The sequence below is a fragment of the Podarcis cretensis genome (genome assembly GCF_951804945.1).
Source record: "Podarcis cretensis genome assembly, chromosome: 6".
NCBI lineage: Eukaryota > Metazoa > Chordata > Lepidosauria > Squamata > Lacertidae > Podarcis > Podarcis cretensis.
Window position 1 is genome coordinate 95,396,974 of NC_137175.1, and position 16,731 is coordinate 95,413,704.

Here is a 16,731-nt window from a genome sequence, read left to right on the forward strand (position 1 = left end):
AGTAAAGAGCAGCCTTGGGGAGTTGCCTAGTACTCATGCAGACATCATATTCCCCTCCCTCACATACGCATATCAGTGGTGGTGGGTGTTTTCTGGAGTCTGCCTTCATGCCTCTGGTGAAGCACTGCTCACAATCTATTCTAAGAACTAAAATGTCATCTAAAATACCTGCTTGTATTATGAGATTTTAGCTTCTTTATGAACGCTGAATGTTGCTTCCGCTCTTGGTCAAACAGTGTGGTAATTGGGGCTGCAGGAGCACCAATGGCATCAGAGATCTGGACTCTTGCAAGCTCTGTCATCTGAATAAAGAAGCACAGTCAGATGTACTTTTCGTAAGTTAATATTTGAGAAATTAAGCGTGCACACACACACACACACACACACACACACACACACATCCTCTCTCTCCCATCCTTCAAATAGGCAGCATGCTTTCCTTTCCCAAAGTAGTCTGCTGAAGAGCTCTTAGTTACAATCAGCAAGCTAGCTTTAGCAACCATTCTGCACGAGGCCAAGCTTGCCAAGGATTTCAGAGCAGAATCTAACCTCACGTATCTGGCTAGCAGCTTCTGTGGTGAGCAGAGCAGTCTCCGCCTGCTGAGCTGCAATTTTGCAAGTGGTCTCCTGTAAAGCATCTGCTTTCTCCTGTTGTGACTGTACCAGCTGCTGGATAGATTCTGCATGGCCCTATGTATTAAAAAAAAAGTTCTACTTTAGTTCAGGTGCCAAAGGGGCCAAACTGGAATTTTAGTATGCCAAACGTATTTTTGTTGGTTTTAATTCTTCTTTACGCACAGAAGCAAAAACTGGATGAGATACTTGGCTCTCACGTTTCTGTGACTGTCAAAGCAGAAAATTCTGAGGCAGAAAAAAATCTGTTCAGACAATAATAAATGCTTGAAACTCATGATAAATGATTAGGACATAAAAGAAATAAACAATTTTATTTAAACTTGTGCACACAAAAGTGGCATAGGTAAACTATTTTGGCTTTTTCATTCTCTTCTTCCAACAAGACGTACATTGTGGCAAATGTGAGCTAGTTAGAGCAGATGTTATCTGGGATTGTATCCACCAGAATCATACTAAAATTAACTCCATTGAAATGGAGATATAAAAATGATGAAAATGTGATTGACACACCATAATACAGCATCTGGAACCTGGACTATCTGCTTTCATAGAAAATGTAGATTTGCCTTGGCCAGACAAACCTGATATACCAGTATACCTGAAGGAGCGTCTCCACCCCATCGTTCAGCCCGGACACTGAGGTCGAGCTCCGAAGGCCTTCTGGCAGTTCCCTCATTGTGATACATGAGGTTATAGGGAACCAGGCAGAGGGCCTTCTCGGTAGTGGCACCTGCCCTGTGGAACGCCCTCCCATCCGATGTCAAGGAAATAAACAACTATCTGACTTTTAGAGGACATCTGAAGGCAACCCTGTTCAGAGACGTTTTTAATGTTTGATGTCTTATCATGTTTTTTAATATTCTATTGTGCGCCATCCAGAGTAGCTGGGGAAACCCAGCCAGATGGGTGGGGTATAAATTATAAATTATTATGACATGCCCAGCACCTTTGCTATTAGGGCACGGTCCTCATTGAGACACATTTTGCAACAACACAGTTTAAATTTGTTGAGCGTAGGGAGAGTGTCAGGCAGAAATGGAGGTGCTGGGTATGAACCAATCAACGTGAACTGATGCTTTTGAGTTCTGAATACAATATGTGTTATTCAGTACAGTATTATTTTTTTAATGAGACATCCTGTCTGTGTGATCTGCTAGGTCCAAAGACCTCACTTCCTGTCATTTCCCTGGCTTAGGAAGTGTCAGTATTTGGCATGGTGTGCGCTGGCTTTGACTGGATCTCCAAATTAACACATGGCAGCCATTTCGTGATATGTCATGGCCCACGTGGTAGCTATTTTGTGACTGAAGCCCATAGTGCCCCCTGACCCACTAATGTTGCAACTTCTAAAATCTTGCACTTCTAGAACAAGATCTTTTTCTGAAGTACATTGAGATGACCCGATTTCTTGTTGCCTACTATTTGTGAGATATGGATTAGCCTCCATTCGCACCAATTTCTCCACAGGAAAAGAATTCTACTTTTAAGTTTTACATACTGTTTGAAAGACCTCATTACCTGAGCTGCTTTCTTCATCGCCTCTTCTAGTTGCCTCTGACTTTCCAGAGCTTCTTGCTCTGCCTTGAGCTTCAGAAGAGCCAAGTCGTGCTCATGTCGTTGCTGCTGTGCCTACGGATTAAGTTTAGTTTTAGTTTATTAACTTATATCCTGCCTTTTTGCATACAATGTACAGTGGTGTCCCGCAAGACGAATGCCTCGCAAGACGGAAAACTCGCTAGACGAAAGAATTTCCTATGGGCTTGCTTCGCAAGACAAGAATGTCTTGCAAGTTCCTGCGGGTTCCCCCCCCCCTTTTTCTAAGCCACTAAGCCGCTTATCCGCTTATCCGCTAAGCCGCTAAAAGCCGCTAAGCCGCTAATAGCGCTAATCCGCTAAGCCGTCAATGGGCTTGCTTCGCAAGACGAAAAAACCGCTAGAGGAAGAGAATCGCGGAACGGATTAATTTCGTCTTGCGAGGCACCACTGTACCTTACACTTAAAATGTATTTCCATAAGAATATTAATGCTCCTGTCACTGAATCCTAAATATTTCATTAATGATTAGCACTTATACTTTTAGTGTATCTCAGGACTTTCATTGCCTATTTTACAAAGTTCACAACTTCCACCCTATACAATAGTACTGCAATAAACAAAACTTGTGGTATGAAGTCTTGAAATTGCACATAGCTACTTATGACAAATGTGGTTATCATTTTCAGGAACCACAGATTTTGTTCCTCCATTTTCGAACAAGAACCTACTAGTTTTGTAGCTTTAATGGAAATATAGCAATATTCATCTGATCGCAACCACTCTTATCTTTGACTGAGATACTTCAGAGGAGTGCATACAGCAAATAAGGCAGAGATAAGAACGCCTACGGTTACCTTTAGAATCTGAGCCAGTGAAACACTTTCCTGCTGGGCAAGTGATATACCTCGGACCCGTTCAACATCAGAGATCTGGCGAACAGACTCCTCAATTGCACTTAAATAATTAAGTTCTGCTGACATACGATGTTGGAGACCAGCAGGTGAGAAGCGCATGGTACCTGTAAGATAAATATGAAATACTAAACACCTACATGTTCGTGTAAATCACACTTTTTAGAAACATAGGAAGAGTAAGCAGCATCATGAGCCATATATTTTTTGGCAGCTCACCATTCACGTTACCTGCTCCAGTCCTGTTGGTTCCAAGGTTCATATCAGAGAAGGCATGGTTTCCCTTGGGTCCAGAAGTTATAGTCCCTGGAGAGTTTGACAGGGGGCTATTTTTTTCTGCTGTATTTACTGCAGGATCCAATGGTTTCTGTAAGCTTGGAGAGCCTGGAGTCCTTGGAGACTTTATCTTATCTGGGAGACTAACAGAAAAGTTAAACAAAAATTGAAGCAAGTCTTTATTCTTTGAAGAAAGAGTAGTCACACAGCAAAACCAGTTTGAAAAGTATCATATATTTCCATCAGTACACAAAGAAAAGAGTAATAGCCAGTGCTTTTCTTCTAGAAAAAATTGTCCCGATACTCATCAGTATGTGCCACACTTTTAACCTTTCTTCTTGGAAAAAAAGGGGGCAGTACTGCCCACACTGAGTACCCCAGGAAAAAAAGCTCTGGCAATAGTTGAGATTTACACACACAAAATACAGTCTTCCAACTATTTGAAGACCTTATCTGTTACTTCAAAAACATTGGTATAGTTCATATTATCATACCTCGGTTTTAAAACAGAGATATTAAATTACTGTTTTGCCCACACAAGCATCCACCCTCGCTCTTCGCTTTGTGATATAATCAAATGAGGCAATCTCTAATCAATCATAATTTCCTATTTCATCTAAACCAGGACATTCTGGTTACCAGCTTCGGAACAGATTAGATTATTAGATCAATTTCAAACTGTGGTTTAAAAACCTGGTTTGTTCCAAAGCTGTTAAATATGGCTCTTTGCTTCACTGCACAAGCAAAAAGTCTGAATGCATGGGGAAAAGACTCATTGACATCACTCAGTTTATTAAGCCAATATATGATTATGATTACTAAATGAAGTGGTTCACTTTACCTCATCAAGGAGTGATCAGAAAGTTCTTCTAAAGTGCTGTCAGAATCTGGGCTCTTCTCTTCTCTATGAGATATTCCATTATTAGGTGATGCATTCTTCACCTGTTGCGATCCATACTCTGACCCTGGCAATATTTTGTTTTCCTCCCTCAGAGAGGCACTTGAAACTGTGCTGAAAGATTCTGACTCTGTAACACATATTTTGGCAAAAAGCGATTTAAATATAAAATAAATATACACTTTCCCCCACTTGACGAGTACACTTGGCATTTTCAGATTTTAAAACTTTGCCAAAGGTTTCAACCCAGATTTGGGAGCGTAGTAAATGGCACTTACTTTCCTTTTTCACTCTTTTTTTAGACGATGCAGACGAGTTGGAAGAACCTGCAGAAAGTGTTCCTGAGGAATGGTGGGTAAATTCTACAGCTGGCTGCTCGTACACTGACTTTCTGGTGGCAAACTCTTCTTTGAGGCTGGGGCTGCTGCCACTGTCAATATAGACACGGAAGTAAAATATTGCTTGGCTTTCTCAGTTACATTTATACTACTTGTGTAATGAGCATTTTAAATCATTTAATAAAGCCTTACAAGGCACGAGAGCAGGACTTCTATTTACCTTTAAAAGCAGCTGAATTTTAGACAACTTTGCATAAAGCTTAAGATAGGCACATGGGCTAGACCTGCAAGCTTTAATGTATAGTTGAATTATGGTTTAGCCCATTAATATTTGGGCTGAATCTTAAAAGCATTTTTTTTTTTAAAGTAGATGTTGTCGCAATCAGGAATTACACGCAGGACCAGCCATCTGCCCACAATGCATTCCTCCTCCCAACATTGTTTCTGCCTAAAATGGCTGTAGCCAGCCAGCAAAAGAGAGACAAAAAAACTGATTTGTCCTGCCCTCTTGATTGGTCTGCTCTATCCCTCTTCCTCTCTCCATGGTTTCAGCCCCAGAATGAATGCCGCTGACAAGCAAAGCACCAAGTGGGCAAGCTCCAGCTGTTCAGATATCTGACTCTGCGGAGTGTATAATTATTTATGTTTGGATAAGTGAACTGGTGGGTATCCAGTGGATAGTGGGGCCTGCATGTAAACTATTACAGACACCTTTCCTTTTAACAATGCCATAATGTTGGTGTTCAAAACTGAGTTCCTATTCTCCAACACCCTTAAGGATATTGAAATATCTATATTGAAAAATCAACTGAATCAATAAATTAAGTTAATTAGTTACTTTCTCTAGGTCTCTTAAATAGATTAAATAGATGTCAATCCTGATTCGAAACACCAGCAAAGGGAATTTACTTAAATAATTTTCAGGTTGATAATTCAGGATTTTCAAAAACAGTTGAGCCGAGTGTCATTTGTGCCATAAAAAAGTACCAGGTTGTGACTTGAAAGCTGTTTTAAATAGACGAAGTATTCATTTACTCTGCTCTGTGCCAAAACTCAGATTTGCCATACTCTATAACAAGGAAGCGTTCCCTTCCCATTCAGGGATGAAAAACAACTCTGTAATAGTTCTTTATTTAATGAGCATGGTTTTTCATTGATTTACGCTGCCATTTGTGAACTCATTAAGTACCTGGGCTCAAGAGTAGCTCTTTTATCTGCAATGGTTACACTTTCCTGTGAGGAAATGAAATCATCTTCATATGAAACAATGCTAGCTGGGGGACTCATGACTGGAAGGAAAGGTTCCCGAGTTGGTGGTGTTTGCTCTGACCACTGCTCAATTCCTGCAAGAGGTGCAAAAGCAAAAAGAAAGTAATCTGTATTTCAGAAGCATGCCAAATAATCTTGCTGACAGAGATCCAAAGCCCATTAAGAGCAGCTCTGGAAAACTTCCTTTATATGCAACAACTTTCGATTATAATCTGAAGACAGTTAAGTGATTTCATAGTAAAGAAGTAGTTGCCAAAATTTTCAAAAAGGACTGAAAACTTCTTGCTTATCAGCAAATACTGGAAAACAAAAACAACACAAAATCCGAGCTACAGGTTTATAACGTAACTTAAAGAGCTCAGGATTTCAACTATCATGGAAGTGCAGTCATTTTGACAATTACACCAACGAAACACCAGAGGCAGCAATAAGTCTCTCATTGCCTTACCTTTCCCACACTGCTGGTAATGTTTTGTAAAGACGTTGATGGCACTATGAGGACTCCCCCTTATCAGTTCTTCCCAAGTACTCCTTATATGTCTAAAAATGAGTAAACACTTCTCTGCCTCCTTCTGAACGTCTTTTATGGGCTCACAGCCAGCTATATCTGCAGCACAGAATTCTTTTTCCTTTAACACTTCCACAGTCTTCCAAGTTGGACGCTCACGCTTTTCTCCTTCCTCGTCAGATGCAAGACCATCACTGATTGGCCCCTCACTTATTGACTCTATGCTACCATCACGCGGAGCTACAACATTACTTTCAGCCCCTGGAGAGCATGCTTGTTTTTTGGATAGATCTCCTAGCATTCCTTCAGCTCTGTAGTTACCTGGAAGGCTGATAGCTGCAGCCCGAGGGCCGAGGGTCTCTGGGAGCCTTTTAAACTCACCAAGGTTTCCAACACCGGGAAGGTTATCATCAAAACTTGCATGTGGGGTGCAAGCACCCAACATCTTCTGGAGCCTGGCTGAAAAGACATCGCTTTCTTCCACAGGGGGGCTGCTGGCCTTTGCCCAACGGCCATCGCCCTGATCTCCTTGCAACAAGTCACGCTCAGAATTCCACACCTCACCATAGTTAATGCTGGCCCCGGCTAACTTCTTGGCTTCGCTTTCAATTCGGCTCGACAAAGAGGCTGCGGTTGCCTTCAGGGCTTCAATGCGGTTCAGTTTACTTTTATACTGATTAATGGTAGGCTGTACAGCAGATGCCATAAATGGCTGAGATGCCAAAGGCATTGATCCCACAGCTGCACTGTAACTCCTTCTGCTTGGTAGTGCAGAGTCAAAGTCATTTTGCAAGACATGTGTGTGATCTAGGGCCAAAAGCTGGGAGACAAATCCTCCAGTCAAGACCATTGAAGGTTGTTGGGAAGAAAGCTGGGCTTCTGAAGTCAGCCTATCTGGCTGAATCCATAAAGGGTTATTCCTATAAACAAAAAAATTGAATTCTCATAAACTTGGAATAATGAAGACTGAACAATGTTTGACTATTAAATGTGCACATATGTTAACGTATTGGAAATCATTTTAAAAACTAGACTTCTTAGCCCAGATTAGATTTTCCCCGATCCCCCCATACACAGTGTGGGAGCAGTGTAAAGGTGTAAAATTCGAAGCTGTGGGGTAGGGGATGTGTTTTTTCCAGGGCGTGAGATCTGGAAGGAGATTTTTTTTGGGGGGGAAGCTGAACAAATGCATTACTTTTCTTTATATACTGAAAGCCACTTTGTTACTTTAGGAACATAAAAAGCATTGTGCATAAAATGGTTCATCATAAATTTATATCTGCTATATTAAAAGTACAGATTATTCAGATAATAATTACAAACTGATTAAACTTTTGTTGCAAAAATGCTGAACTGTAAGGAACCTAGCATTCAAGCTTCCCAAATCCTGCACCAAGAGGACTGAAATCTATTAACATTTTCTAAAAAAACAGAGGCTTTTTACTAGGAATAATAGGAGAAGAAGTGCCAAAGAATTTAAAGAGACTACTTATGTATGCTACTACAGCAGCCAGAATGCTACTTGCCCAGAAGTGGAAGGAAGAAAACGTCCCAACGAAGGAAGAATGGATAACTAAGATGACGGACTATGCCAAAATGGCAAAATTGACCATGAAGATCAGGCACCAAGATGAGAAAAAAATTAACCAAGAATGGAAAAAAATTATAGACTACTTTAAAGATCACTGTAAATGCGTTAAAACATTAGCAGGATTGATGTAACATTTATGAAGTAACAATAGAATTAAGAATGGAAAAAGAAGCTGAAAGTAATTGGAGAAATATAATTATATGCAAGGAGAAGAAAAGGGAAAAAATTGGAAACCAGGGGTGGGTGTAAGTGGGTGGGTGTAAGTCAAACAATGCCATTTAGATTAGGTATGTGTGTATAAAGTTGTCATACTTAAAAATTGAAAAATATATTTGAAATACATGTTTTTTAAAAAACAAGTGAACTGAAATGTACAACACCTTTCAACTCAGCAAATTTCCGTAACTCAGTCATGCTCAACTTGTTTTTCAAAATAATTTCTCTTGATTTTCCAGTCACAGAGGAGGAAAAAGATACTAACAGGAACCCCAGCCCCTGGAAATCTGCCCAGTCACCACTTGGGCTTCTGAAGTTTCAGTGGGCATTGCCCATAAGCTTTCAAGAATACTGTTGTAACAATAAGGGCATTTTGTATTAAGGAAAGTTCTTTATCCCAAAATATTTATGTATTTTTATGCAGTGTCATAGAATCCCATCACACACAGAGCAGTGACTACGCATAAAGAAGGTGATTGCTTTTTCAACCTGTATTTCATGCAGGGACATGTCATTCTTATAATGCGGAATCTTACAGAATCTAAAGTGCTGAATTTAAAAATGTCACTTATGTTTGCAGGAAAAGTCCTCCAATCTTGCTGCTGCTTACACAGGGCATATTGCTAAGTCATCTTAAGACCATTTTCTACTATACTGTACCAAGTTTCTAAGGTTGCAACAGTGACTTTTTACAAAAAACGGTGTCTAATGTTCTATTAAAATACTTACAAGTTGCCTTAAAGATAGTCCTGCTTTCTTACCTAATAAGAGGAGGAGGAGCAGCTTCAGAGAGAGACATATCGCTACTGGAAGATGCGCTGGGTGGACGCTCCTGCGCTTTGTTTTCTTTATCAGATTCTCCAGACGGTTGATATCCAGGTTTGGCCTGGGAAGAAAAATGGAGATATTTTTGAAAGATGAAATTCTGTTAGAATTAATCAAGATAAAAAAAGTTAAAACATGTAAGAAGTCCCAAGTGACCAAGCAAACAGCTGACATTTGTTTTCCGCACTAGACAAAAGTAACAACATATTAGCCATATTAGCTGGTCCTTTGGCAAGAACACCTTATATTTAAGTCAGTATTCTTTCTACTTCTGCAAACGATGGGGTTCTCCCAAGGCTGCCAATAAATGCCGTGGTGGGGTGTGAATGTTGTAATTTTGGCTACATGTGACTGGCAATCAGTGATTCAAGATCACTATTAGAATATAAAGGTAAAGGGACCCCTGACCATTAGGTCCAGTCGTGACCGACTCTGGGGTTGCGGCGCTCATCTCGCTTTACTGGCCGAGGGAGCCGGCGTACAGCTTCCAGGTCATGTGGCCAGCATGACTAAGCCGCTTCTGGCGAACCAGAGCAGCACACGGAAACGCTGTTTACCTTCCCACTGGAGCGGTACCTATTTATCTACTTGCACTTTGACGTACTTTCGAACTGCTAGGTTGGCAGGAGCAGGGACCGAGCAACGGGAGCTCACTCCATCACAGGGGTTCAAATTGCCGACCTGACCTTCTGATCGGCAAGTCCTAGGCTCTGTGGTTTAACCCACAGCGCCACCCACATCCGTTTATTAGAATATATGATGGCTTTAATCTTAACTACGGCAAAAAAGAAAAAGAAAAGAAAAAGGAAGGTCTCACAAGGGGACACCAAAACACTCCTTTCCAAAAAGCCTTCCTGGGCAGTCAGGAGACCCTCCTGAACAAAGTGGGATACAGCGGGACAGGAGGCTGGTGTGGGAGGAAGGGAAATTGTGCCAAATCAGGCACAACTGGATGCCGAGGTGACATTTAAAAGTCTACACCCTTCACAGGAGCTGCCACACACACATTATATAATCTGCCCCTTGGTGCTCCTGAGCTTCCTGCCTTCCCCTCATCAATGCTTCTTCAGAATACGAGCTGGTTAGTTAAATTGATCAACATGCTTATATCGATCAACACCCATGCTGCCCAACATCTGGATTCTTACTCTATGCCATGACAAATGCTGTGAGCTATAGCTGCAGCCATTTTTAACTCTGGGCATGTTTCTTGCTCCTACCAGAGCTCCACACTGCAGGCGCAAACAAAACCTCAGTTTGAGCATTATTCGGCATGTGCAAACCTAATGCCTATCTTTTACTGCTGCTAATACTTTACAAATCTTTTCTTTAAAAAAATGACATTAATACAAACTTTCAAACTGCAAGAAAAAACCCAAACAAATCTTGCAAAATAGCTATCCCTGTACCTCGTGTCCAGGGACCAGGGGCTCCTCCAGTAAGGTTTGCTCCAGAAACAGTTTTGAGTATGTTTCTTGTAGTTGTTTGGTGGCTAATTCAGGAGCCAATGTTTCCTTGGTCTTATTTGCAAAAGCTTCTTTCTGTTTCTTGTAAAGTTCTTGAAGTCTTTTGTTCTTTTGCTCTGTTGCCACTTTCTGCGCTTTCTTCTCTTCATTCTGCCTCTTTTTCCTTTCCTCTTTTTGTCTAGCAATATACTGGCGAACTTCATCTGTATCATAATAGCGTTTCTTAGAAGTGACTTGAGGCTCTTCATTGGCAGAAAGCTTATCTGGCTTTCTTTTGGTTGGACTATGGCTCCTAATAAATGCAAAAGGTGGTGATTTTTGATCCTGTCTTCCTTCATCCCTCATTTGTTCTGCACCCTGAGATACAGAGTCGAGCTGCAGGTCATCAAGCATTCCACGGATCTCCACGGGCAAGAAGTCCTTGTTTACATGGTCTTCTTTCCGTTTTGAATCAGGAAAAGTCGATTCTTTTTTCTTCGTGTTATTCTCCACTCTGACTTTACTTTGTGATCTTTCAGAATTTCTTGATCGGGTTTCTATGGTCACATCCAACTTGAAATTAGTGTCTGTCTTTTCACTGTGGAAAACTGGGGTGGGGATAGGGGGACAAAAGTAGTGTTAGACACTCTCCACTTGTAAGGCAAGGTGGATCTATTTATTTGACCTCTCATGTGGCAGCTTTTTGTTAAGTGTTAAAAGCCTGTCCACTTAAGCACTTTAGAAAGGCAAGAAACCATGAGACATTCTAGCAAGTGCTAAAAGAAACGAGCTGCAAAAACCTGAACACATCAAAAACAGAAATAGGCTGCAAGCGTGGTTGACGCTGGACTTTAGCTCGTGCAAGCAGAATGACTCCTTCCTCTCTTTCATCCTGCACCTCCCTGTCTGCTCTGTAGTGCCCAAACCTTCTGGAGCAGTTTTGGAAAGTTCTACAGCAGAAAAGGGGAACGCCTCACCAGGGTCAAATGTTCCACTTGTGAATGGACACTGTCAAATTTCATCCTGTACTGAAGCCAGAATGCAATGCACATTTTGCCAAGTGGCCTACTGTCTTTGATGTTCTTCTCAGATTTTCACTAGAAATGGCCATACTGATGGGACACTGTGTGAACATGGTTCCTTATACAGTGGTGCCTCGCAAGACGAAAAGAATCCGTTCTGCGACTCTCTTTGTCTAGCGGTTTTTTCGTCTTGCGAAGCAAGCCCATTGACGGATTAGCGGATTAGCGCTATTAGCGGCTTAGCGGCTTTTAGCGGCTTTTAGCGGCTTAGCGGATAAGCAGATAAGCGGCTTAGCAAAAAGGGGGGGAAAGGGGAAAAAAGTCGGAAAAACTCGCAAGACATTTTCGTCTTGCGAAGCAAGCCCATAGGAAATTTGTTTTGCGAAGAGCCTCCAAAACGGAAAACCCTTTCGTCTAGCGGGTTTTTCGTCTTGCGAGGCATTCGTCTTGCGGGGCACCACTGTAGAACACACCAAGTAGTAGTAGCTTCTACAAATTAATTCTAATCTGGAAGCTTGGCCCTGTATCTATGCACAGCATCTCAAGATCCTTTGGGTAAACATGTTGGATCATAGTTCTGATAAGGATATCAGTTTATTCACTGGTAAAGAATTAGAGCAACTTTTGCAGTGAAAAACCCCCACTTAGGTTAATTTAATCTGTCACCAAGCACCGGGGCCAAGATTATAAGAGTTTCCAATATTAGTTTACTTATTTAATAGGCATATATAGTCAACCTGCCAAAATGTGGTCCCAGGGCAGGTAATATGCAGCTCAATACAATTAAACCATGTAACATCTTCCACCCGCAGTGCAAAAAGATGCATCTTGACCCAATGTTGAAATGAATATGGTGACAAGGCTAGAAACCATTCAAAGGAGAAGGCATTCCACAATCTGGGGTCCACCACAAAAAAGTCCCTCTTATGCACCAGCACCCCATGGACCACCATGCATATGCTGCTTAAAACAAGCTCCACATAGATTTTCAGCATTTCTAGAGTAAAATTGGCTCAGTGAAGCATTGAAGGGCATTTATATTATAGAAAAACTTCAGCTGTGGAATTTTTTTTAAGGCAAATCTGAAGACTTCTGATAAAGTGTATAGAAGCTGGATCAGCAGTCAGAAATCTCAACAGTTCTTGTGGGAAAAGACATTGACAATGGAATGCCAAGAAGGGATTAATGGCTAAGCCTGTATACAACAGCAACTCAATAATACTGAGGAGCTCAAGTCACAGCCAAGGAAGGTGAAAATTACAGTAAACTGATTGGATTTGAGCAATGCAATATCATTTAAGCCCCAATATATCATGTAAGAGAGTAGTTATTTTTATCTCTTTGATAGTCCCTTGGGTAGGATGTAAACAAGGCTATTTAATTCTAGTGGCTCATGGCCATAGGCCATTTCACTTATTGAAAATGAAATAAACAAGTTGAAACCAGCTGAGTCCCAATTCTATTGTTCTGTTTCAATCACAGTCACACATGACTTGTTGCACACAAGCTATCTCATCCGAAACTGGACGGGGAAGTTACCAAACTGTCACTAGTCTAATGTTCAAGTTGTCAAAGATGCTGGGGTATTACCATCTGCCCTTCCTAACTATCCTACAGTTCTAGCAGAAGAGGAAAAGGAAATAGACAGTGACAACAAAGGTGTCAGCTAGGAGAGAAAACAAGATCCTTCAAGATAGCCAAACCAGAACCAATTTTCAAGGTAATGGTTGAGTTAAGAGCTACACTGGTGTCACCCAAGGCCTCAGGAGATCCCAGAAAACTAAATATATGGTGGAAAGCTCCTCAGACCAGAGATGGGGAATCTGTGGTCCTCCACTTATGTTAGACTATACTCATCTTGACCATTGACAATGATGCCTGAGACTGATGGAGCTGCCATTCAACAACACCTGGAGAGTCACAAGTTCCCCGCCCCTAAGGCAGACAACACAAATGTGCACTGTTGCTTCCTTTTCCAGTTGACAGTTCTTCATCAAATGCATAATGTCCTTTCTACAGCACAGCAAGAGAAAGTCAGATAGGGAGTGGTCTTTGTTGCGCTCGATGACCCAGAACACGACCCCAGTGCAAATCAGGGGTGGCCAGTATTTGCAAAACCTCAGCATCCCATTCTCAAACATGCACCCCCAAGTACAGCCGATCCCAGCAGTTATAAGCAGTGATTTGAACCCTGCTTTCGGCAGGGATCGGCTGCACTTGGGAGCTCAAGAGCGGAACCAATTCCAGAGGGGCTTGTGTTTGGCACCAAATTTGAAAGGCCACAAATGTCAGGGAACCATTGACAGCATGATTGCTGCTCCGCAGCCATATTATTATCTGCCCCGTACCTGGTACACAAAGCTTAGCTTACCAGATTTAGTGGGCTTATCCTTGCCAGCTCTGTCAATGGATAATGGCTCTTGGTCCTGCTGCCCTACTTTAGGTGCTGGACCCAGGATCTTCTTTGCAAGTCTCAGTCCCTCCCGCCAGGACGATGTACATATTACACTGGTACCACCTAAAACAAAGAACCAAGAAGGACATACGGAGTAATTTTCCAGTGCTTCATTAGCAATATAAACTTCAGGACACCGCAAAGATTGCAAAAAAGGAGGGGTAGCACCAGTGGTGGAGGGCGGTGTCTAGAAGAAGAAGAAGAAGAGTTTGGATTTGATATCCCGCTTTATCACTACCCTAAGGAGTCTCAAAGCGGCAAACATTCTCCTTTCCCTTCCTCCCCCACAACAAACACTCTGTGAGGTGAGTGGGGCTGAGAGACTTCAAAGAAGTGTGACTGGCCCAAGATCACCCAGCAGCTGCATGTGGAGGAGCGGGGACACGAACCCGGTTCCCCAGATTACATGACTACCGTCTAGATCAAAAGAAGAAAAAACTGAACAATGTTTAAAGAGTGCAAGCCAAAGCTTGTGTTTAAAAGCTAACTTGAACTGACCTGGTTTGGAATCAGGACTTGGAAGTTGTGCCACTTTCTGGATTTTGCGCACTGGTCTGGTTGCTTTTTTCCCCTTGGCTTTTGCAGCAGGTGTCTCTTTCACAGTCAAATTGTCTTCTGAAAAACAGTGTGAGAGAATCATTGCCACAACTAAAAGAACACACAAAGACATGTATCAGAACTGTAGCAGCTTGCCTTCTTAGCTAGTCTCTAGCCTATCAGAATTTAAATACACAACATCAGGCTCTCAAGTTAGACTTCATAGTCTTTCATTTTTGTTTTTCTTTAATCTAAGAAGTCTGGGAAGTAGGGCTATAAGTTTTTGTTAATTTGCAGGTTAATTATGTAGGATGTGTAGTTGTTCTTTGCTTTCCATGTGGCTATTAATAACATGTTTTGTGCTTTTATACTGTAAACCATTCTGTGATCCTTTGAAGGATGGTATAGCTATGTAAATAATAATAATAATAATAATAATAATAATAATAATAATGTTTTCTACTTACCTGCTAATTGCAGTTCTAAGTCAGGACATAACTCTCTACTGAGATTAATAAATTCCTCTTCACGCCACACCTTTCCATCAGGTGTACGGATCTTGGCTTCTGATGGATTGAATCCTAACAAAAGTAGTATACCTATATTTAGCTGACTTTGCCTTAAATCAATTGGTTAACATAAAGGTGACCAATGCATAATGCGGACATAATTTATCTGTTTTAAACATCTAATACATTTGTTACTAGAAATAAAGAAACTCAGATTCCAAATCCATGTTGCATAAAATAGATTAAACGAGAAATTTCTGTACAGAATTATTACGTAACAGAAAAATAAGATACATTCCTGCAAAAATAAAAAAGTTGCAATGAGGGGGCAAGTACACTTTAGAATACAGTGGTACCTCGGGTTACATACGCTTCAGGTTACATACACTTTAGGTTACAGACCTAACCCAGAAATAGTGCTTCAGGTTAAGAACTTTGCTTCAGGATGAGAACAGAAATCACGCTCTGGCGGCACAGCTGCAGCAGGAGGCCCCATTAGCTAAAGTGGTGCTTCAGGTTAAGAACAGTTTCAGGTTAAGTACGGACCTCCGGAACGAATTAAGTACTTAACCGGAGGTACCACTGTAGTTTACACACATGACTGACTGATGCCTACAGAACCGATAAAATGCAAAGACTGTACTCTGTGTGACTGCTGTGCATGTACAGCCAGTGGTTTCCTACAAGCTGTATCAGAAAAATCTCTTGTGCGACCGTGACAGGCGGCAGCTGTGATAGTTAGCACCAATGACAAGGAAACTAACGAAATAAAAGCAATTAATCCCTACAGTTAGTCACAATCCAATGTTCGTGAATTTAACTCTAAACGTATACAGTGCATCTGAACAAAAACATCTTCATGGATGGAAATGCAGGTAAAGTTTGGAAGGTAATACATAATAAGAATTCGAACAATCCTTTGTCTTTAATGTGTTCCTATCTAAGGTAGGGTGCACCTATCCCAGAGTTGCAACAGAAACCACGTTCTTGGTTTTGCAAACCAAATAAATATATTTCTTCTCCCACAGATTCAATTTATAAGCTATGTACCTTTATATGAAGGAGCAGGAGGTGCAGCTGCAACTTTTCTGACTTTTGGAGTTACAGCTGCAGCAGGTATAGGATGGTCATCGTATCCCAGATGATTTCCTCTGCTGCTCAGCTCTTCCGGGCGCGCCAATTGCTTCCTAATCCGTTCCTTCAGTTTTTCCAGTTTAGCCTCACGCCGATGCTGCTTTAAAATATCTAATCTGTGTGCACTGGATGTATTGGTAGAAGAAGATGAGGGTTCTGCCAGCTGCAATTCTTTAAGGTCAGCATCCTGGGTTGTGGTACTCTGAGAAGTTTTACTATATTCATCTCTAGATTTCTCAGCCTTTTCCTCCTCTGATACAGATTTGAAGAAAACCTCAGAATTTTGTAAGGCATCAATTGCTGGTCGGTCATTTAAATATCTGACAACAGTTTCATCGGCAAAAGATGGGCTTTGGAAATCTCTGCTGTGCAAATCTGATTCACTTTTTTCAAAGGTAAAATGTTTCATTTTTTCAGTCTTATTCCCCGCTTCTTTACGCTTTAAACATCTAGCCTCCGGTTGGAAAGATGTTTTATAAGGTGGGGACCATGGAGGGCCCCTAAAAGAAGTAAACATAAAAAAACAACAACTGAGAATCAGCTCTAAAACATATAGTAAATACAAAACAAAAGATCTAACAAGACTTTTGCAATTAGAATCGCTATTACAGTGCAAGTATCCAAT

General features: G+C 41.3%; 1 protein-coding gene across 10 annotated transcripts in view; it reads right to left on the reverse strand.

The window, feature by feature from the left end:
• The window catches only part of CEP350 (centrosomal protein 350), a 66,527-nt gene that overhangs the window by 28,477 nt on the left and 21,319 nt on the right, over positions 1-16,731 (reverse strand). For 6 of the 10 annotated variants that reach the window (XM_079980970.1, XM_079980972.1, XM_079980974.1 and 3 more), the window contains 15 exons: positions 16,023-16,606; positions 14,931-15,044; positions 14,425-14,541; positions 13,843-13,989; positions 10,414-11,057; positions 8,941-9,065; positions 6,313-7,292; positions 5,785-5,938; positions 4,536-4,687; positions 4,201-4,387; positions 3,303-3,502; positions 3,027-3,190; positions 2,155-2,265; positions 550-690; positions 169-302 (listed from right to left, as the gene is read on the reverse strand). In XM_079980970.1, the coding sequence (XP_079837096.1) occupies positions 169-302; positions 550-690; positions 2,155-2,265; positions 3,027-3,190; positions 3,303-3,502; positions 4,201-4,387; positions 4,536-4,687; positions 5,785-5,938; positions 6,313-7,292; positions 8,941-9,065; positions 10,414-11,057; positions 13,843-13,989; positions 14,425-14,541; positions 14,931-15,044; positions 16,023-16,606 (3,954 nt within the window). The remainder of the gene's footprint in view (positions 1-168; positions 303-549; positions 691-2,154; positions 2,266-3,026; positions 3,191-3,302; positions 3,503-4,200; positions 4,388-4,535; positions 4,688-5,784; positions 5,939-6,312; positions 7,293-8,940; positions 9,066-10,413; positions 11,058-13,842; positions 13,990-14,424; positions 14,542-14,930; positions 15,045-16,022; positions 16,607-16,731) is intronic. The other 4 variants (XM_079980969.1, XM_079980977.1, XM_079980973.1 and 1 more) reach the window with 4 other exon arrangements.